The sequence below is a fragment of the Aspergillus pseudodeflectus genome, assembly GCF_044049435.1.
Source record: "Aspergillus pseudodeflectus strain CBS 756.74 chromosome Unknown BJX68scaffold_33, whole genome shotgun sequence".
NCBI lineage: Eukaryota > Fungi > Ascomycota > Eurotiomycetes > Eurotiales > Aspergillaceae > Aspergillus > Aspergillus pseudodeflectus.
In genome coordinates, this window is record NW_027263809.1 from 219,214 (window position 1) to 240,106 (window position 20,893).

Below are 20,893 nucleotides of genomic sequence, written 5' to 3' on the forward strand. Positions count from 1 at the left end.
ATCATCACGAGGCTCGGTTGGCCGTGTTGTTTTATCAGAAACTCTTGGTGTTCTAACAAAGTATATTAGAACACTTCTCAACCCTCCACAGTTCGCCGTGGAAGAAGGCCGGCAACACGATATCAAGTCTCTCTGCATGGACGTTATTCGGAACACATTAGCTCTCGAATGCCAGTCATTGAAAAGTGATTACGAGGTTATCCTAAAGCATAACTCCCTTCAACATGGTGTGAGCACTTACTCCTCTGCCATATGGGATGCGGTTATCTTACATCTCCATGAAGACAACTTGGGTCTCTCGAAATCAGCTTTGCTTGGTATTTTACCCCTAGTTGGTTTAGAGAAGTTTCCTACAAGAGGTGGAGCAAGCCCAGAAAAAACACATTTCAACACTATCTATGGTCACCTCACTCACATTTCCTGCCAAATTATCGAAAGACTTGCAGATTTCAAACCGGAACACCTTGATGACCTTTTTAAGAGTCAGGATACTGGTAGCGCCCTAATATCTGCTCTTTTCGCGGCCGATCATAATACCTACCAGGCTGCTGTGGATCTTATAAAGAATGTCAGCGGCCAGTCTGCGCGGAGAGATGCAATTTCTCACCTGCTTCAATCGTTCTTTACTACAACGATGTATGGGCTTAGCTGGTCATTCCGACGAATTTCAAACATGAAGACCTTTGCTTCAGCACCAAGGATGATTCACACTGGAACGGACATTGTTGATATCCTCTGTGATAGCCAGACCGGGATGCTAAGGACTCGCAAACTCGCTGATCGGAAGGAGGCCCTCTCCCTCCAAAGACTCTGGGAATTTCTCTGGCAAGCCTTGACAACAATATTTGACCAAACTGAATCCTGGCATCAACGAGGAAATGATAAATCAGTAATGTTGGAGTTTTGCCGTGACAGTATCCAATTCGCCGACCTCCTGTTCAGTCAGTATGGAGTCTTCCTAAGTGCCGTTGTTGATGCAGATCCCACACAAGAAGCTGCTTCTCGTGAAAACTTCATCAAATCCCCAACATCAACGATGAGCGGGATGGTCAAGTGGTTAAGGCTCAAGGACGAATATCTAGCAACAACACTGGTTGGACTTGTTTCCAGAATTCTTCGGCGTCTAGGCGAACTCAGCGTCACAACTGTGAAAGACGACGCTCTAAGCACGATTGAGGGTGTGGCTGTAAAGTCCACCATCAAGACAATCCTTACTCCGCGGGAAAAAGCTGAACTTGTGAGAGCATTAGAGGCTTATTATAAGAAACCAGTTGTAACTGCGTCCACCGCCAGTCTCAAGAAGCAGAGCACAATTACCGCGTTTACTAAACCAGTCGAGTCCTCGGTTTCGCCCAGCCCTTCAAGGGCTACAGACGAGTTTGAGGAAAGCGACGTTGCGGATGATGTCTTGTTACAACTTTCGCGGTCTGTTGAGTTGAACAAGGAGAGAATCGCGGCAATCGATGCAAAGAAACGGGCAGACAGGCCTGTGTCCAAGGCGCTTCCTTCAATTCCCAAGCCAACAACAGCACCATTGAAACCAAATTTCTCTGTCCAGTCCTTCCGAGAAAGACGTGAAAGGGAGAAGGAGGCCAAAAAGAAGCGTGATCTGGCTGAGCTGGCGCGCTTGAAAAGGGGCGCTCCAGCCCTCGGCGTTGCCGAGCAAACTGCACAGCAAGGTTCAGCGATCCTTGGACTTGGGGTAAAGGGCAAAGATCACTCCCCCGCTGATAGCATGATGGTCTCATCTGGTTCCGAGTCAGAATCCGAAAGTGAAGACGAGCTTGACAGGGAGCTTTTTGGCTCTCGAGGAACTTCAAAACCAGACGCCGTGAAGGCTTATGAGGACAGCAAGAAGAAGTCCCTAAAGATCCAGGGCCCTGTCAAGAAGATCAAGCAGGTGCGGTCCGCGAAAGATATGCGGGCCAGGTTAGCTCCGGATCTATCAACATTACATCGGACTATTCTTGCTTGGGATTTCTTTGCAGGTGGTGACCTGCCTCCCAACTCAGGCCGTACTGATTATAGCCTGGTCTCCAACGCCTTTAGGGATCCTATCGAGTACCAGAGGACATTCGAGCCTCTCCTTATTCTTGAGGCCTGGCAGGGCTTCCAGTCTGCGAAAGAAGAAGGCTCGTTCAGAACCTTTGAGATCAAAGTCGCAACGCGTCTGTCTGTGGATTCGTTCATCGAAGTGAGCACTGTGTTACCAGGTTCTGAAGTCAAAGACCTAGGTATCGGCGAGGCAGACATAGTGCTACTTTCGAAGGCAAATTCCCCTGCCGCAAATTCGTCGGCACCTCACTGCCTCGCCCGAGTTGCTAGCATCAACAGGAAGAAGGGCAACGTCGAGATATCATACAGGGTAAACCCTGGCAGTGCCTTCATCAATTCGCTCTCTCCTGGTACAACCATCTGGGGAGCAAAGATCACATCTTTAACTCCTTTAGAGCGTGAATTCGGTGCTCTCATGGCTCTTCAGTACTATGATCTCTGCGAAGAAATCATCAAAGCCAAACCATCCCCAATCCTCAATTACTCAGACGCCAGCCTCAAGCCTATCGCGGATAATTACAATGTGAATCCCGCCCAAGCAAAGGCCATCAAGTCTGCCATGGACAACGATGCTTTCACCCTAATCCAGGGTCCTCCTGGATCTGGAAAGACGAAAACAATCGTTGCACTTGTGGGTGCGCTCCTGACCAACTCCCTTGGCGCAGACCAAGGAGTCTCGATCACACGCCCAACCGCAGGAGGGCGGCCACCAGCAAGGGCTACGACTTCAAAAAAGCTTCTTGTATGTGCGCCAAGTAACGCTGCTGTCGATGAATTGGTTATGCGATTCAAGGAGGGCGTGAGGACGATACACGGCCGCAACGAGAAATTATCAGTCATTCGCTTGGGAAGATCTGATGCCATCAACACGAATGTCCTGGATGTGACTTTGGATGAGCTTGTGAATGCTAGACTAAGCGGATCTTCACGCAAGGAGGGCGAAGTAGATTTACAGAAGATCTACATGGAACACAAGGCGGCCGATACTGCGTTCAAGGAGACCCGATCCAAAATGGATCAATGCAGGGCACAAGGGCTCCCAGTGCCGCAAGAGCTTGAGCGAGAGTTTGATCTACTTAAAAAGACGAAGACGCAATTGAGTCAGCAGATTGACAACGCAAGAGACAAAAATCACTCCGCTGCTCGTGATGCGGACTTGAATCGACGACGCATTCAACAGGAGATTATCAACGGAGCTCATGTTATCTGCGCTACCCTTAGTGGCAGTGGACACGAGATGTTCCAGAACCTCAGCATCGAGTTCGAGACCGTTGTCATTGACGAGGCAGCTCAGTCAATCGAGTTGAGCGCCCTGATTCCTCTCAAATATGGATGCTCCAAGTGTATCCTCGTTGGGGATCCCAAGCAGTTGCCTCCTACTGTCCTCTCGAAAGTCGCCTCCAAGTATCAATACGAGCAGAGTCTGTTCGTCCGGATGCAAGCAAACCACCCAAGAGACGTCCATCTGCTTGATATCCAGTATCGTATGCACCCGGAAATCAGCATGTTCCCTCGAACAGCGTTCTATGATGGCAGACTACAGGATGGTCCTGACATGGTTAAGCTCCGTACTCGCCCTTGGCACAACAGCGAACTCCTCAGCCCATATCGGTTCTTCGATGTTCAAGGTATGAGCCAAAGCTCCGCCCGCCATTCCTTGGTAAACATAGCGGAACTGGAAGTTGCGATGCAGCTCTACGAGCGCCTCCTCACGGATTTCCGGGAATACGACTTCAGCCGCAAGATTGGTATCATTACGCCGTACAAGGGTCAGCTGCGAGAATTGAAGAGTCGATTTGCTAGCAAATATGGAAACGCCATTTTCAACATGATCGACTTTAACACTACGGACGCTTTCCAGGGTAGAGAAAGCGAAGTTATCATCTTCTCTTGCGTCAGAGCATCCAACAGAGGCATAGGTTTCTTGTCAGATATCCGGCGTATGAACGTTGGTCTGACCCGTGCCAAATCCTCGCTATGGGTTCTCGGTAATTCACAATCTCTAGTCCAGGGAGAATTCTGGAATGGTCTAATAAAGGATGCTCGCCGGAGAAACGTGTATACTGATGGTGAAATTCTCAAAATCCTTCGAAAGCCTCAATTCACTGGTTATAAGAATGTGGAGATGGCAGATGCTGACGCGCCGGAGCCCCCGATGCCATCAAGATCTGCATCCGCGTCAGCCACATCTGTTCCTCGACCGTCCTCGGCATCTACTGCTACCCTGCTGTCTGAATCTTCTCTTCCAGCAAGTGCGTCTGGAAATGAGGCACAGCTTGGACAACAAACCCTACCCAGTGGCCCGTCAGGTGGACCCAATGGCTTGGATGACAGGCGCAATTGCGGGATCTGCGGAAGCTTCGCCCATATGACGCACAATTGTGATAACGAGGAGTCGAAAGAGATGGCGCGAGGCACTTGTTTTAGGTGTGGGGACGCAGGGCATACAAAGTTCAACTGCAATGCAGAACGCTGCACGGAGTGTGGACAAACTGGGCACGCTGCGAACAGTTGCCAGTCTACAACGGTCTTGTCAAAGCAGGAAAAGAAACAAATTGCGCGCCAGGAACTCATGCACTCCCGAAACATGAAGGAGCGAGCAGAAAAGCAGCGGCAAAGGCAGCTAGGTGGTCACGATCCAAAAGTGCCGGTTATCCAAGTCAGCACGGATACACCCAAGGGTGAAAAGCATGACGGTCCTGGCAAGCGCAAGCGCACCGACTCTCCTGCGTCCGATGGCTCCAAGGCTTCAAGACCGCGCACTTACGATCAGAACATGCCACCGGCCCCAAAAAATGCACCAACCGGGCCGAAGAATCAACGGCGTAAGATTGATGCCAATGTCCCGCCGGCAAGCTCCGAGGTTAGTCAATATGTTCTGTGTCTATATATGCAGTCCGCATGCAGGTCAACTAACGCCTACTGTCATAGAACCTGGTGAAACCCTCGCGCGATGGGCCAGCGTACGCTCCGATAAACAGCAATAATAAAACCATGGGCGGGCCGCAGGGAAGCTCAGGTCCAGCGAATGTAAGTCCAACAATCACAGTTATTTCAAGTATGCTGTATCACGGGAAGCCTACTCACCGACCTGCTTCTCATAGCCTCATCGCCCACCGAACCGACCAGGCAATGGCCCCCGGCCGCCGCCGCCGATACGGAAAAAGAAAGACGCCGATCCCTTCATTCGTCCAAAGCGCCGATAGACCATAACGTACTTTATTCGATCATCTATACACGAAGCATACATACCTGGCGTTAGGGATTCACTTTCTAGACATGGTTATGGAGGTAGAAAGGGGAGGCGATCTTCATGTGCATATACCCGCTGCTTTGAAAACCAAAACCAAGTTCCCACCGCGTAGATACAACACGTAATTGGTATAACTCCGACGCAGCTTGGGCATGGGATAAATCCTTCGAAGACTCAAGAGTCCCCAGAGACGGAGACTGATGACAGCAGCCTCAGCTGCGACGAGCCCACAGCGAATCGATGAAAAATGCAATCAGCACCATGACTGGGGGAACACGAGAAGACAAGAATTATGGCTGCATGATGATGTTGGTGACAATTATTGACATCAGCGATGTCTGCATTTTCATCAGCCAGTAGTGATCTGCTGCTAGGAGGAGGCTTGTTCTGCTGGCTCTATTTTCGAGCAGCGCTATCCTCAATTATTGACGGCGCAGTTTGGTCTCAATTTTGGACATGCTGTTTCCTCTTCATTGCAGGGCACTGAACTAAGTGGGTTGGCATCGTCATCCTTCAGGCAACCAGAGCATATGTATCACAGTACTCTGTGCAGTTTGGACAGCGTGAGGAAACCAGCAGCACTGTACAGCACTCCAGCAGCTCGTCCCACTGGTTCTGTTTGTGCTTATCAGGGCACCGGGTATTCTTGTGCTTGGACGCAGCTCTATTAGAACCGATAGCGTGGGCGACTGTTGCAGCAATCGCCATTCCATATTGTTCTAGTGGTCTTCTTCTATTATTGTTTCTCCTTTTTGAGCTTATTGAAGATGACATCGAGTCAGTCTGATCATTGAGCCTGTTGACGGTTGAGTTGGAGTGGATGATGTGACTTTGGTGGCTTTGTGACCTGTCAAAAGCCGCATCTCTTTTTCTTTTTCTCTTTCTCCCCCGACCCTCCTCCACCTCCTCATCGCTCCACTCCGCCAGTGTATCCATGATCCTGGGATCCACCCCGCCGGGTTTGCTCTCCTGACTGTGCATCTGTCACATTGATGAGCTTTCCCGCCTGATCTGCAACTATCCCATTGGCGTCAGCGTGGATGTTTGCCCATTTTCCCCTCTGGCAGGCCGGTCTGGTCTCGACTCTCAGCCATTCAGCTTTCTCAATAATGCCCAGCAATCTCAGCTTTTGTCCCTCCTCCTCATGTACTACTGTTGTCCTCCCTCTTTGACCTGATCCACTGATGATCCCTCGTCTGCTCGCGCCGTTATTTTCGCTTTGGGGAGATCCTTTCTTTCAGCCTCGAGTTGCCAGAATGAGGCTACTGTGTACCGCGAACGCTAGAGAGGGGGTGAGCCATTGAGAATCCATCGGGTTTCGTCGTCACCTGGTCGCGGATCGAGACAATATCGGTCCTCGTGCCTGACATCCCTTGCCTCAAATCAGCCAGGTCCCAGGAACGCCTATGTCTTTAAGAAATTGCGCTGGGCGAGCTCGAGATAAGAGTTACACCGATGCTGATCCAGACCTGTGGGTTCAGCATTTGATGGAGAAGTCGCGTCCAATAGGGCTCCTGGTGCATCGGGCGGTTCCAGCTCTTTCTTTGAATCTTGCGTCGGCCGAAGAACGGGGCGTGCCAGGACACTGGCAACAATCTGAGGTGATGAAGCTTCTTTCCGATATGGATCATGCTGACTCGGGACAGAGTGAATGATGAATTAAGCAGGATGACTGATGTTTGCATCTTAGAATCGGCAATCTTTCTACGATCCTATTCGGCCTATACAAGCAAAGCAATACGATTCGAGCATCCAAAAGGCCCAAGGCCTCTATCAAATCCCTCCGGGGTATTTGCGACGCCAAAATCCTGGCGACCGCTCACCCGAGACAGGAGTGATCGGAGTCGCCTCCAACGTCTGAGACCTTCAGTCCTTTTTTTTTTCTTTTTGCACCATGCAAGCTACGAGACTAACTTCCCTTTCAATAGTTTGATTGACCCACTGGCCGTGCATACCAATGCATTCTTTGGTTAACTGCACTTTTTTCTTGACTTGGGTGGCTTGAACTGCTCCGACGGAGGAATAGCTCTGTTTAGGTCCAACTCTATCTTCCAATTATCGAGAACGAGTCGTGGGCCCCATTTGATGCTGCATGCATGCATCAATTTGACGAAAGATATTTCCGAAGAAAAAAGACTTTGACAGCTCGCGATTTTCAGGCTGTCCTTCTTAAGCCCGAACGAACCTCGATTTTCTCTCCGAGCGTTTCCTTTCTTTTCCTCTTGGATGGACTATCGGTTCTCAAAGTTCGGAACCATATACCCTTTGCTAGCTGTTTGTAGATACCGACGTCCTCAATACGCAATTAGCAACTTGGCCTCGCCTTTTTTTCATGTTCGATACTCTCTTCAGCTGTTTTAGCCGTTTACATGACTTCATGACCTGATCAACTTTTGCGAACGACCCTTCCTTTTCCAAGATTCACGGGAAGCACTTGCATGCGATTGTTTCTGAATTCTCGATTCGAGCAAACGCTAGCCCCCACGGATAGCAGTGAATGCTGAGCTCCTTTCGTCCTCCAGACATCGCAAACGCTGCTGTATTTTACCAGTGGCTCGGGCCCTAGGTGCAAATCCTTATGCAGGAGTACAGCGAGCTCGACCACACCCTCGTTGCGGAGGCGCCCACTATCCCTACGTACCGGCCCAGTTCACAATCTTCCAAACGGACATACACCATGTCTGCCTTGGCGCCAAAGTATCAACAATATCTGTCAATGGCAGACGAGGTGCAGGCCACAAATAAGTCCCATGCGCGGCCAAGCAACGAGAATGTCAACGACATCTTTCGATATCTTCAGACTCACGCATCCTCGCAAGGAAATCCACAGACAACGGGAGCTCGAGATATGATCAAAGCCGGACAGAGACGCCTTAAGTTGGCCCTTCGCACTAACAAGAAGGTAACTGATTCGAAAGCCAAATCGGACGATGCTGCTCGCCAGTGGGCGGCACTTCAGCAGGAAGGTGCCTTTCCCAGGTCTCGATACCGGAAACCTGAACAGAAGCCCGAACCGAACAAGAATGCTCCCTCGATAACTTCGAACTCCAAGTCCGTCTCTGACCTCAGCTTCAGGTCGAACTCAAAGCGAGACGTCGAAACTATGGGCCGGCCATGGTTGAACAACCCACTGGAGAGCAGGGATGAACCAGGTTCCAAAGGGAGTAGCAGTCAGTTGTCATCGCTCGATCTTCATGACCTTGCTTCGTTTGTTGAGGCAGCTGTGAATTTCTCTTCCGAGTTCGACGACGCCAACCCTCCTCCCTATCAGCCTCTGACGGAACAGCTTTCTAAGCCTACGGACGGTGCCACGCCTCTTCTTGACCTCAATCTACGTTCTGATGCGCCTCATACGTCGAATTCCAGTACCGCTACTGCACGGAGCTCGGAGGATGTCAGCCCCAACGGCAGCCATGAGCTACCTAGAACTCAGTTCAATGGTCGGACTCAGTCAAGGACACCGAGTGGTCAGCAAAACGTGAGCTTGAAGCGCCATATGAATAGCATCCGCCTTGCGAAGGTCGCTAATCTCAGACAGTCTGGCAACCAACATCTTGCCGAACTCAGATCATCCGGGGATATGAGCATCCCCTCGCGACCGCCACGAACCAGCTCGTCAACCAGCTCCAAGGGCTCCTCGGCACCGCCAACGCCAGTTTTAAAATTGTTCCCGGACACCATGCCTCCGCGTATGTCGAGCAAAGGGGCTTTGCGTGTTCCAACCGGGCGGTCTCCGACGCCTTCCCAGTCGTTTCCGCAACCACCAGTACCTCAGAAGACCAACACCTTAGCTGCTGTCATTGAACCTGGAAACCGGGATTCGATCAACTCATCTAGCAGTCTCTCCAAGATAGAGGAGTATGCTGCAGGTCCGCGCGAGGAGAATCCACGTATCTCTGTTGATCCAGAGAGGCGTCCAGAAAACAATGTTGACAGCGAAGAGGCCCAGGCCAGACAAACGAAACATTCCCGTCGGCATTCAACGTTACCTCCGGACGCTATGGATGCCTTTCCCATTCCCGCACCTTTCAGACCATTGCCGACAGTTCCTGGACCATCTTCACGGACTCAAGCACGTGAGACTCAAAGGCCATCAGTTGACCCCTCATCAGATCAGACGGACTCGACACGGCGGGAGCCTGAACTGCAAGCCAAGGCACCTCCGGACATCAGTGTCTCTACGCCAAGTAGTCTCGGAAACATCCAAACTTCGTCGAGAGGCCGTGCTTCGCCGTTTCCAAGATTCATGACAGAGGATACGGATCCATCGACGGTACAGGATGCTGCCGAAGCAGCTAGACTACTTCAACCTCGACGCAGTTCGCTCGGAAAAGCAGGACGAAGTCGTGAAGAAAAGGTCCGTTCATTAATTTTCAGGGACCTCGCCGCGAGTCGTTACAAGAAGTGCTCGGGGAAGACTGAATTGACCGGGTCGCCACCAAGCGAGGCTCAGGGGCTTCAGGTGTCGTCGTCACATAGAATTGAAGCAACATCCACACTCAGGGCCCATCGACAATACCAGAGAAAGATTTCACCTGGCCCTTCCTCGCCGCCCCCTAATTCTCCTCCCCCATCAGACCCGCCCCGACATACTCTCCAGGGCCGTCGCTATGGCATAACCGCAACTAGCACAATGGCCGCCACAATTGAGAATTTCGAGAACCTATCGCGCCCTGCCCAGGATCGAAATGGCCGTGTCAGCCGAAAGACCAGTGTACGAGGCGCTGAACCGAAGCATGGCAGACGATCCATGGAACAGAATACTTACGACGAGCGAGCCGAAACTCCTCTACCATCTTCGGACGATGAAGGCCCAACAGGAGGCTTTTACTGGAAACCACCACAAAAGGCTGCTAAGCGTCGGCGACCAAGGCCAGCACCTATTCTAATTGACGAGCCTTCTCCACCAAGGGGACGAACGTTGAAGAAACGCCATGATTCGGGGCGTTTGAGTCCACCAACGCCGCAAGGCCATAAAAACCGTGCCTCAGAGAGGTCCAATCACGCCCATCCTGCTCCGCTTAACCACCACAGTCATAAGGCCCACAGCTACTACGCCACAGATCCCAAGCCAAATCCTTCGCTTGAAGGACGCATCGAGCACCTCGAGCGGCAGAACAAGATCCTTCAGGCCGCGCTCCTCGCAGCTCTAGATGTGGGGGTCAAGCAGGATCTATCTAGTTTATTAGGCGCATCAGCAGCCTCAATGTCGACGAACGTCACACCTCCACTCACAGGCAGGTCTTTTTCAACCACAACAAACACCTCCACCTCTGAAGCCCAGTCAACAGGGCAAGAGAGCCGTGGACATACTGACAAAGCCTCATACCGTCCAGAAAGCTGGGTCACAAGTTCCGATTCATTGAGAAAGGACATTTATGAAAGCGAGGACGGTGCCGATGTCAGGGATCTGGAGGAGATGATGGATGACTTTGACCTTGACTGGCTCTCGGATCAATCCAGCATGATGTGCTAAAAATACCGCGCTCTAACATTCTCTCGCGAGTTTCGGGGATTATTTCACATTCGCTATAGATCTTCTTTTTTCCTCTGTTCTGCATTATGCATGTTGCATTTGGGCTCCCGGCTATGATCTCCTTGCCACACACATACCATACGATCTAGTCTCCTTCCTGTTTGGTCATCACTCGCTCGGTTCTATCTTTTAATAGTGTTTTCTTATCCTCAATCGATTGGAGACGCTCCCATCCAATTCGGAGTGTCCATTCGCTATGTACATAGATCGTTTGACTCGGCGAAAACGCCGTACGTCCTGGCGCATCGACTTTGTTTTCACCGTAGTCTCATTTTCAATCTCAACTGTCCTCTTATTCTCTGAAAGTAAAGAAGAGTGAAGGAACCAGAAATTGTCGTCCATCCGCGAGAGCATCGCATGCAGCAGATGCTTAGTCATCTGTTTTTGTTCATGATGTTAACTAGTTAACAAACTTACTAGTTAACTAATGGTTGAGCTTCGTCGACAACAAACAAATAGCTTCAATCACAACGCTTCAAATGCTTACCCCGGCTCCTTGCCATACTCGACCTTAAATCACTCCGAGTTCTTGTTCCAGTGTTCTGAGAAGACTCCAATCCGCGTGGCACCACCAGAATAATTCCCGACTCGGCTTCACCTAAGCTCCCCGCAACAGCACAACTCAACATGGCGAGCTCAACAACAGTAAGCTCCCTCCTCCCACTCGCCGCACCCGGCCCTCTCATCACTGTCGACAGGTACATACTGATGCAATACACCCACTAGTCCCCTCAGATCCCCCAACACGTCTCTGCGCTCCTCTCCCACCTCACCTCCCGGCCCGGCGTGCAATCAACCCTCATCCTCTCGCGTAAAGACGGCTCCATAATCCAGATCACCGGCCTCCTGGCCCCGCCAAAACGTACAAGAAGCGAAACCTCACCGCTGACCGCCGTACCATCTGCCGCAGGCACAGAAGACACCCTCACCACCCCAAGCGCTACACCGACTACATCCTCGCCCTCCGCAGAACCGACGCAACATTCCCCAACACAAACGCAAACACAATCACAGCAGAGACCACCCTACCAGCCCTCCCAACCTGAGGCTCTCGCAGCACATATCTTCGCCTTTGTATCCAGTGCGTCCAATTTGAGTCTGATTCTCTCGAATCCGGTGGGAGAGAGTGGGAGTAAGGGCTCCGAGAGCGGGTTTGCGAAGGTGAACGGCGCTGGGAATGGTGGTGGATTCGCAAGTGCGGGTACGGGGACTGGTCGAGAAGACGCGGAGGCGGACGGTGGGGAGGGCCAGGACGACGACGAGGTGAAGCTACTCCGGCTACGGACGAAGAAGCATGAGATTGTAGTGGTTCCGGATAAGAAGTACTTGCTTTGCGTTGTGCATGATGCTTCGGCTGGGGCGACGGGTGCGGCGATGGCGGCCGGGGGTGGTGGGAGGCTAGGGAGGTAGTATATCACTACTGTATACCCTCGGGGCGCCTTCGGTGCGTGTTCGAGGAGGAGAGTATGACGCCTATGGTTCTTTTCTGCCCCGATCTGGCTATTTGCGCGGGATATACCCGGTTGGAAGGAGGGTTCCTTTTATGTGTTTATAATGATTAGAGAGCTTTCATAGGGCTCTGCATATAATCTATTGAGCGGATATTCATGTTTGTTGGCCTACAACGAAGCCTTGGGGGAATGAGAAATATCGATACAGGGCGGTTCTACCTACTAGATTTCTCCTACCGAGTACACGAAGGAGCTCCTCAGCCGTATTAATCATGAATTTGGAATTATTGTAGAGCTTTCCCAAGCTACCTTGCGGGTTGGATACAGCCGCCGCTCACTTCCAATTCAACCGAAGAGTTTGATGTCGTCTGGAGCCAAGTTGTCCCTGGTAAGACCGAAATATATAGTTGCGTAACTTCGCAGTTGACAGAGCCAACCGGCGCCAGCTTGCTTCAAAGGGAAAGCAGTGTATGATTACTAGATAAGGAATGTACTGAGCCAGTGGATGTCACATATCTAAGAGACTCTGCAAATCAACAAAGTATCGCTCATGTACAGAGTACTGTACAACTTATACCTAGGGGCATAAATGTTGTAGCCTGAGGCTACCGAAAGAGCCGGAGGTCAAAGTATCCCGTGGAATTATGCTAAATTATGGAGGCATCGACTCATCATGGCCTCATAATGCATGGCTAGTCACCTTCCTAATGCGGAGAGCCACTACTCTGCATCCGGTACGTGTTCCGGCAAAAATCTCTTACGAAATCGATTCCTCCCTGGCCGCGTGGATGATGCTCTCACCTCTGTGACTGTCCTCTCCTAGGTAGATGACGAGGCCCTTGATAATGGTGCATGGTTACTGTGTACCTTTGTCTCTCGAACTTTCCGTCGCCGAGAGTTCGAAGCGTACAAGGTTCACAAAGCCTCGCGGGGAAGGCCAACAGGTGATCCATAACGATTGGGGAAAAGCCGAAATGGGCAACGTCTCATTGGGCAAGTGAGACATGACTCAAAGTACGTGGGGCACGGGTAAAGTAGGGAATTTCTTCAGATGTTCGCACTGTAAAGGTTTATCCAACTCCGAGGCCAAGCCCTGTGGCAGTGGCAGTGGGAGTTTGAGCTGTGAAGCCTGAGGCCTTGGGCTATTCTTAGGATATCGCCTGTCCTCAGCTACCTGCGTAGCCTTGCTCCGCCTGGCTCGCGGCTGCGCGACTTTAATTATAGAGAAAGAAAAAGAATTCAGTGACGTTGTGGTGCGATACGAGCTCAAAGTTAGTCGTGAGTTTCATGTTGTTGCTGGTTGAACCGCGACACAACACCACGCAATAATAATAGGCTCGTGGAAGGGCTATAGTGGCGGTTAGTATGACACTCGTGATTACGAACGGTCAAAGATCGGAGACGGAATGGGAGGATAGACCAAGCGCTGACTCAGGTCAAGCGCCCTGCAAAAGCTCTTTCCAGACAGCCTTCGATTGGATGGAAGCCAAGCCATCTGGAAGATGCTGCCTGCTGGTTCCACAGCCAGTTGTCAGTCATTTGATTTTGTTCTGCGGGCAACCGGGTTCCGAGTCTCGGTGTTGGAGTCTGGCTTCTTGTGATATCCTCGGCGATGGGGACTCTGCGACGGCAAAGATAAGGGCAGAATGGAGTATCAAGGCCGTGACAACGAAACTCGATATCCTCGACTTTCAGACAACTTGCCCAGATGAGCTCAAAGTTCACGGGTAGGTCAAGGTGGCGTGGCTGGCAAATCCATTCGCGGTGGTTGGCTGACCACCGAATTTTTCTTTCGTTTGGGCCGTCACCCTCCACATCACCGGCCAACGCAGTGAATCCAACTGGATGGCCGCTTCCAGGTGCTTGAACGGATTTATGGGTGTTCATGCCATCCGGTCCTCTCATCGAATGACGGACGGTCGGCTGGAGACTGGGTTGCCCTCTTCGGATTTACACACATGCGCGTCCAACCATGATCGCATCTTGCTGTCCATCCCAACTAGCCGATATCGCGCTACTGCTAGTCTGATTAAAGTATGGCAGTGGAAGTCAAGTCGAATGCCCCCAGAACTGATTACGGAGTATAGAGAGTCGAGGCGGGCGATAAATCTATGACGTTTGGGGTAGGGGTGTCCAGCCTCAATTGTCTCCTCCGTACAGACTCCATCCCTATCTCTTGATATCTGTCAGGAGCCAACGGTTATCGTGATAGGACTATCTTGACAGTTCAAAAGACCAACTCGGAGACCAGGGACAATAGCGAGGAACAGAACCAAGGAGCAAAAAACGCCGTGGGGTTGGGTGGCAGGGGTGAGCCGTCCAGGTAGAAAGCAGAAATTAGGTAGCTTGAGGAGGGTATGAGGTTATCGAAAATAATCGCCGAATTATGAGGTATAGCAGGGCATAATTATAGAAAAGAAAAATCGAGAAACTGCCCAAGTCAGGCTGTGTCGAGGCTGGATGGAGGTGAAGACGAAAGAGTCATCGATATCCGCACCCGTCAGAGTGAGTGAGCGACTGCCACTGCCTCGTCTTCCGATCCCAGAGTCCCCTTCTCTCCCTCTTCTTTCCTCAGGGCTGACCCGACTCCTCCCTCTTGCCCTTCTATCCTTTGTCGACTTTAACTTCTATATCGCCTTTCTCATTCCCTCTTGCTACTACTCTCGATGATTTATTTGCTTGTCTAGCCCTCTTGCTTTCCTCTTTTCTTTCGGTGTTTTTTTTTGCCTTCTTGGTGGTCCCTGCATCCGCGCTCTCCCTTCCAGTTCCGCCACTCTTGCCACTGGCCACACGGTGAGTAACCCTCTGCTCAGGACTGTCTTGCAAATCCTCTCTTCTTATTGTTCCTTCATTTGGTGCCACAAGTTGTCCTTTCCCCTTTCTTCTGCCTGACCCAAGCATCATACGTCGTCTTTGGTCTGGGACTGGGCCCCGAAGTTAGTCATTTGGCTTGGACTCCGCCGCTCTCCCCCAGTATAGTCACCAGACGGCGGACCCTTGGTTTCTCCCCGTTCGCCATTGAAGTGGGAGTCATAAAACAGGCGCCAGAGGATCCATAAATGCCAGAGCTCTCTTTGCTGACTAGTTCTCTCTCACATCAGCCTAGCCGAGCCTCATAACGACTGTTTCTCTCCCTCATCATCGTCCCTTGATCTCGTGTTTGCCTCCCGATTAGACCGTTGACTGCCTGGACAAGCGCCGGACGACCTCGTACCTGCCTGCTTGCCCTTGTCGGTCCGCCGTTCTATCGGCCCCCTTCTATACCTTCAGTTCGCCTCTCGGTCTCAAAATGTACCCTGTTGCCTCAAAATCTACTGTTCCGGTCACCTGTATTGCAGAATCCATTACCCCAGATCATCGAGTCCTCGCTGGCATGATTGTTGCCTCTTACTGAGTCATCTCCTATACAACATCTGTCTTTGAAGAGTCACGTCAGCCATACTTGACGTGTGTCTCTGCCCTCTCGACATTCGGCTTGATCTATTTGGACTCTACACCTGGTGACCGGAACATTAGACGGTGACTCTTACCTTTCCTTCCTTTGCCACGTTATCCCCCTTCGTCACTACTTTCCGACTATACCTACCTACCCTAACCGCCTCGACCTCTGTTGGATGACACTACATCCAACTTCCTAACCCATACTACCTCGATACTTTACTTCAAACTGGAGTATCATCGCTCTTAGGCTCGCCGTCGCCTGCGAAATCAAGACGGTTCCTTGTCTTATCGCTTCTCGTTCACGGATAATTGCACAACGGTATTTTTGACAAACTCACGGTTACACTATATCACCACATCGCCTTCTTCTATATTCGAACAAACTGTTGATCATACGGCTACGAAACACATTCGGAATACTCTTGACATAACCACACTTGTTTGAGAGTGTTTTAGGTCGCGAGACGATACAGTACATCGGATATGACAGGGATCGACGTGTTTGGTTTGAGGGACTCAAACCAAGGCATCCCATTTAAGGCGTCTTGTCCGCACCCATATGCCTCATCGATCTCTTCTTCGGCCTCCTCCTCCTCTTCCTCCGTCTTCTCACTAGATGCGGTCTCCACTCAAAGTTCTATCTCGTCGACGTCGACAAGCTCTGTTGATGTGATCTGGGAGAATGAAAGTGAATACCATGCCGGAGGTAGGGGACTAGGTGCCACTGGTGGTGTGCGTGGTTCTCTTAGGGGGACTGCCCCCAAAGCTGCTGATGCCGCTGTTCCGGCGGAGTTGCGTAAGCACCCCCGACGCACAAGCAGTGGTCTGCAGTCCAGCGGCGTATCATGTACGCGCCCTCCGCCATGCCTTCTACGGCAATCTGAGCGGAAGGTCAACTTTGTTGACAATCTTGTCGGTGAGTACGGAATGCAAACAATCCCGGTTTGGAGTTTCGGAGTTTTGTTGCTAAGATTCTTTTTTTCTTTTTCTATCAAGACACTGCGTCCTTGATCGTCGAAATTATTTGGCCTTTGTCCGCGGTATCACTTCGAAGTGATTCGACCACTGGATCCAAGGGTGTGCTACCCCTGCGCACTTTTATCCAAGAAACACTTCGTCGTTCCCGGACAAGCTACAGCACGTTGCAGGTAGCCCTCTACTACTTGATTAAGGTCAAGTCGCACGTGCCAAACCCCGATCTCACGCAGGATCAATCAAGGGCGAAGCCGGCTTGCCGGGCCATGCAGTGTGGCCGACGCATGTTCTTGGCAGCTCTGATCCTTGCGTCGAAATATCTTCAGGACCGGAACTACTCGGCTCGCGCGTGGAGCAAGATTTCCGGACTGAACACGACAGAAATCAATCAGAACGAGCTTATGTTCCTCGAAGCTGTTGATTGGCGGCTTCACATCCCCGAGGCCACCTTCCAACGCTGGACGGATATTGTTCTGAAGTACACTCCGGGCGCGGGCAGCATGTTCCCACTTGACGGGCAGTCATGGCGCACTGTCATTCCAAAGCTTACTCCAGAGCTAGATGAAATTGACAATGAGCCCATGACTCCCAGCAGCGTGGGAGGATTTGACGGCGGTTTCGCATGCGATTCTCCATCGCCCCGCAGCACCTGCACAAGAGGATCAATCTACCCTCCGTCGTTGAGTGCTGAGCCTAGCAGCCTCCCTACCATCTCGCAGATCTCGGGGCTGAACAACAGATCAGAGACTACTCTTCCATCCCTCCCTCCAATCCCTCGGCTCGGTATGCTACCCACGCCTCAGATGACTCCCCAGTCGAGCAATGCTTCCACTCCTGCTGTGAGCGGCAGCTACCGCCCGTCTTACCGGCAACAAATGTGTGCTGCCATGTCGCAAAGCATGTGTACAGCGCGGTCGATCTACGACCAGCGCCCGTCAATGTCGCTTTGCTCCAGGGCCAGCTCACTGGACAGTTTCCCAACTTTCATGCGCCGGTCGTCACTTGCTCGCTCGACCTCATCTGCGTCGTCCCCCGAGTCGATGATCTCGGATGTCTCGACACTGTCCTCCCAGTCCTCCCGCTCCTCTTTGTCTAGTTCCTACGGGTGTACCGCGCCTACTTTGCCTAGTCTGGCGATGCAGGCAACCCTGCGATGCACCGGCCAGTCCTTGAAGGAGACGCGGAAGCACATGCCTATGGCGTCTCCTATCGATGAAATTTCTTTCAGCGATGCTTCCAACTCTCCTGAGACAATTCTGCAACTTAACGACGTTCCGGATTTCTCCGGCTTTTCTTTAGGCGCACCAGGTGACATCACACACGAGGCTGCTCAGAGTCTTTGCCAACTTTCCGGAGCACTATCGGGTTCAAACCGTCAAGGCTCTCAACGTCGGCAAGGCCGCAAGCGAGGCCGAACTGGATCTGAGGATCTCCAGCTACAGCGCCAAGTGCGCCAATTGATGCGCTCGGATGCCGTTAATGAGAAGACAGTGCTTCCGGAAGGCCATCTTGCGGAATTGTTGCGTAACTCAGACCCAGAAAGGCATTCTTCCGCTTCACTTCCGTCGCTTAGCGCCCTCGGCTTTGGTGCTCCGCTCTCGGGCCCTGCAGGCATCAAGCGTGCTTGCTGCGGCGGTGAAGCAAGGAAGGTGGCTCTCCCCCCTGCCTTGCGCGCAGACTGCTGACCGAATCGGACGATCTCTGTCATGAAACGGACTCCCATCCTCCCTACGCTCTTGGTCCTGTTATGAATGCGGCTGCGATTACTTTTCTTGTGTAGAAAGGAAAAGTTGCTATCTTTTACACTGCTTATTGCATAATTTTCTATTGGTACCGGCTCTTCGACTCGTCGACCGAGTCGCTCTCTTTCTGAACTCCTCAACGGCGCAAAGGAAGAGACACATGGGCCGGGAAAAGTTCACCACGAACTTGTCTCGGAAGTCCTTTTTTTCGCGAATGGGAAAAAGCGTGTCTTTTTTTCAGCTCCTCACTGTATATACCCTACCGTTGTTGGGCTTTGGAGAGGGAGTCTGGTCTTGACTTATAGCGTCTGATATTCGGTGAGCTTGGTCCGGCTCGCTGGTGTATGATGTATGTCGGAGTGGGACTATTGCATTCATTGATGTTTCTTTGACTTATTTGGTTTGATCTGCTACTTTCATACGAACCGGAGTGGTGGGAAAGGGAATGGAATGGATTGATTTACTTGTCTGCAACCTGGTGTCGCCATCTCAACCACGGAGTAGGGGATATAGGATTGCATACTGCAGTCAGGTGGAGTTCACAGGGGTCCCTCGGAGTCCTCTCAGGTTTTTGTGTTTTTATTTGATTTGATTTGTGACTTTATTTCTACGTCCTCGTGGATGGCATCACCTGAGAGGAAGTTAACGTACAAATAGTTGAACAGGCCTATCATACGAAGCTTTCCAGTCCTACCGTAAGCGAGAACTCAGTCCACTCAACCATGCCATCCAGCCCGCGTGGACGAGATACCTACCACTAGCCCCTCACCGACGCTTCCAACCAGAACGTCCGGCCTAAATCGCACGATAGCAGGGAGGGTGTTCTGCTCAGGTGATGCCCCCCACTTCCATCCAAGTAACATGAGGCAGATTTTGGTGATTGTGAGTCATTGCGCTCAGCTCGCCTCAGCCGGCATCGGGGCGAGAAGACGAGGCTTGGCCACAAGGTTTGGAATTCTTTGGGTTTCATTTTCTGGAACTATGAGTCAGGGAGGCTGCTGATCAGGTGGCGATAATCGGGCGCCTGAGCTCTGAGGCACAGGGGGCTTGTGCCGTGCCAGGCAACCAGGCACAAAGGAGCTTGGGCCCATCAGGCATCGAGGCATAAAAGGCATAAAGGCAGCAAGGCAGCAAGGCAGCAGTAAAGTCTGATTATGTAATTTCTACGCCTGGATTCACATGACTACTTTTCTAGGCTAGCTACTTCCTGCCTAGCTCGATCTGATAAGATCAGACCACGCGGAACATTGACTAGGCCAAGACCAGCAATCAGCTCAGTCACCTGGGTCATTCCGGGATACAGCTCTTGGTCTTCTTCCCCTCTTTTCTTTCATCCCTTGCCCCGTCCCTCTGTCCTGTTTCGTAGAGGATCATCCGTGGGATCGACCAGGGTCTCTTGCTCTAGTTTCTCTCTTCGAGACAACTCCTTCAGCGTCTTTTGTTTCATCTTCTGGTGCCGTTTCAACGGACTGCTCACCATGACTCCTTCTGTGACTAGGCTCGCCCACGGGCTCCTCCTTCTCGGAGCGCTACCTCAGTGTATTACGGCTACTCCTGTAGCGGCTTTCAACGCTGACTCGGAGGTCGCGGGTCAGGTTTTCTTGAGCGAGAGCCAGAACCCGTTGCCGAACACCCCGCTCGAGCAGGCCGTCGAGCACGATGCCGTATTCGTGGACTCCGAGTCCGAGGAAGGCTCGGATGAGTCTATCTTTGCTCCCTCGTGGTGGGTATCAACTCTCATGGCACGACGCCTTCTGGCTCTATCTACCTCCGGCGTAGTTTCAACTGTCTTCCCGGACCCCTTGCCACCCAAGAGCCACGCACCAGCCGAGGTCGCGGGCCAGTCCATTAGTCTCAAGGAGTACTTTGCAGACTGCGACGAAGCACTCCCCACAGATACTGGCAACGGCGGAGATGGCAGCCCCACTTTCCTGGCTCTGTACGTCGCAACGACCTTCCGCAACACAGCGGCAGGCTCAAACCTCAGTCTCTCGATCGACTGGTGGGACCATCTCAACGACACCAAGCCCGTGTTCCCCGGCTTCCCGCTCAGCCCGGCGGGTCTGCCGCGAGTGACTCTATTCGGGTATATTGAGCCCTTTGAGACTCCCGTGCCCAAGCAGACGGAGTCAGCGCTGCGCTCGTGCTATACCAGGTCGCATCCCGACTCGCAGGTCTGGCTTCCCGGCCGCCCGGGTTCCCCGCATGGGAGCTTCTGGGCCAAGATGGTGGTTACCCAGGTTTATTGGATTGGCGGGTTCGGTGGGTTCCAGCAGATCGGGTGGATGAACGTCACGGAGTGGAACGGAATTCGTCGCAGGGGCAGTCTGCCGGGTGTTGGCGATGGCCGTGGGTGGGAGGATGTCAGACTTCCGGGGGAGACTGAGTAAGAGGGTCAAAGAGCTGAGGACGCGGCGATATGCGATATGCGATAGCGATT

The 20,893-nt window shown here is 51.9% G+C and overlaps 4 protein-coding genes across 4 annotated transcripts; all 4 read left to right on the top strand.

Moving 5' to 3' along the window:
- The first annotated feature begins 7,566 nt into the window (after window positions 1-7,566).
- Window positions 7,567-11,128, top strand: BJX68DRAFT_127340 (uncharacterized protein). Its single transcript, XM_071036227.1, has 2 exons — window positions 7,567-8,786; window positions 8,847-11,128. The coding sequence occupies exons 1-2, from the start codon at window positions 7,887-7,889 to the stop codon at window positions 10,782-10,784; spliced, it is 2,838 nt and encodes a 945-aa protein (XP_070897109.1). The 5' UTR covers window positions 7,567-7,886; the 3' UTR covers window positions 10,785-11,128.
- Window positions 11,129-11,283: 155 nt separating this feature from the next.
- BJX68DRAFT_241169 (uncharacterized protein) lies at window positions 11,284-12,475 on the top strand. Its single transcript, XM_071040798.1, has 2 exons — window positions 11,284-11,489; window positions 11,571-12,475. The coding sequence occupies exons 1-2, from the start codon at window positions 11,472-11,474 to the stop codon at window positions 12,252-12,254; spliced, it is 702 nt and encodes a 233-aa protein (XP_070897110.1). The 5' UTR covers window positions 11,284-11,471; the 3' UTR covers window positions 12,255-12,475.
- Window positions 12,476-15,746: 3,271 nt separating this feature from the next.
- On the top strand, window positions 15,747-18,803 carry BJX68DRAFT_127443 (putative G1/S-specific cyclin Pcl5). Its single transcript, XM_071036228.1, has 2 exons — window positions 15,747-16,652; window positions 16,733-18,803. Exons 1-2 carry the CDS (start codon window positions 16,220-16,222, stop codon window positions 18,394-18,396), a joined length of 2,097 nt encoding a protein of 698 aa, XP_070897111.1. The 5' UTR covers window positions 15,747-16,219; the 3' UTR covers window positions 18,397-18,803.
- A 1,128-nt stretch (window positions 18,804-19,931) lies between these two features.
- Window positions 19,932-20,843, top strand: BJX68DRAFT_268766 (uncharacterized protein; the record flags this gene model as incomplete). Its single annotated transcript, XM_071046171.1, has 1 exon — window positions 19,932-20,843. One exon carries the CDS (start codon window positions 19,932-19,934, stop codon window positions 20,841-20,843), a length of 912 nt encoding a protein of 303 aa, XP_070897112.1.
- Window positions 20,844-20,893: the final 50 nt, after the last annotated feature.

What these genes read in the sequence shown, in the direction of transcription:
- BJX68DRAFT_127340 (XM_071036227.1), top strand. Translation starts at nt 7,887, where the DNA reads ATGCAGGAGTACAGCGAGCTCGACCACACCCTCGTTGCGGAGGCGCCC. An exon ending in CACCGAGTGGTCAGCAAAAC is followed by an intron (nt 8,787 to 8,846) that starts GTGAGCTTGAAG and finishes AATCTCAGACAG; the next exon opens with TCTGGCAACCAACATCTTGC.
- BJX68DRAFT_127443 (XM_071036228.1), top strand. Translation starts at nt 16,220, where the DNA reads ATGACAGGGATCGACGTGTTTGGTTTGAGGGACTCAAACCAAGGCATC. An exon ending in CTTTGTTGACAATCTTGTCG is followed by an intron (nt 16,653 to 16,732) that starts GTGAGTACGGAA and finishes TTTTCTATCAAG; the next exon opens with ACACTGCGTCCTTGATCGTC.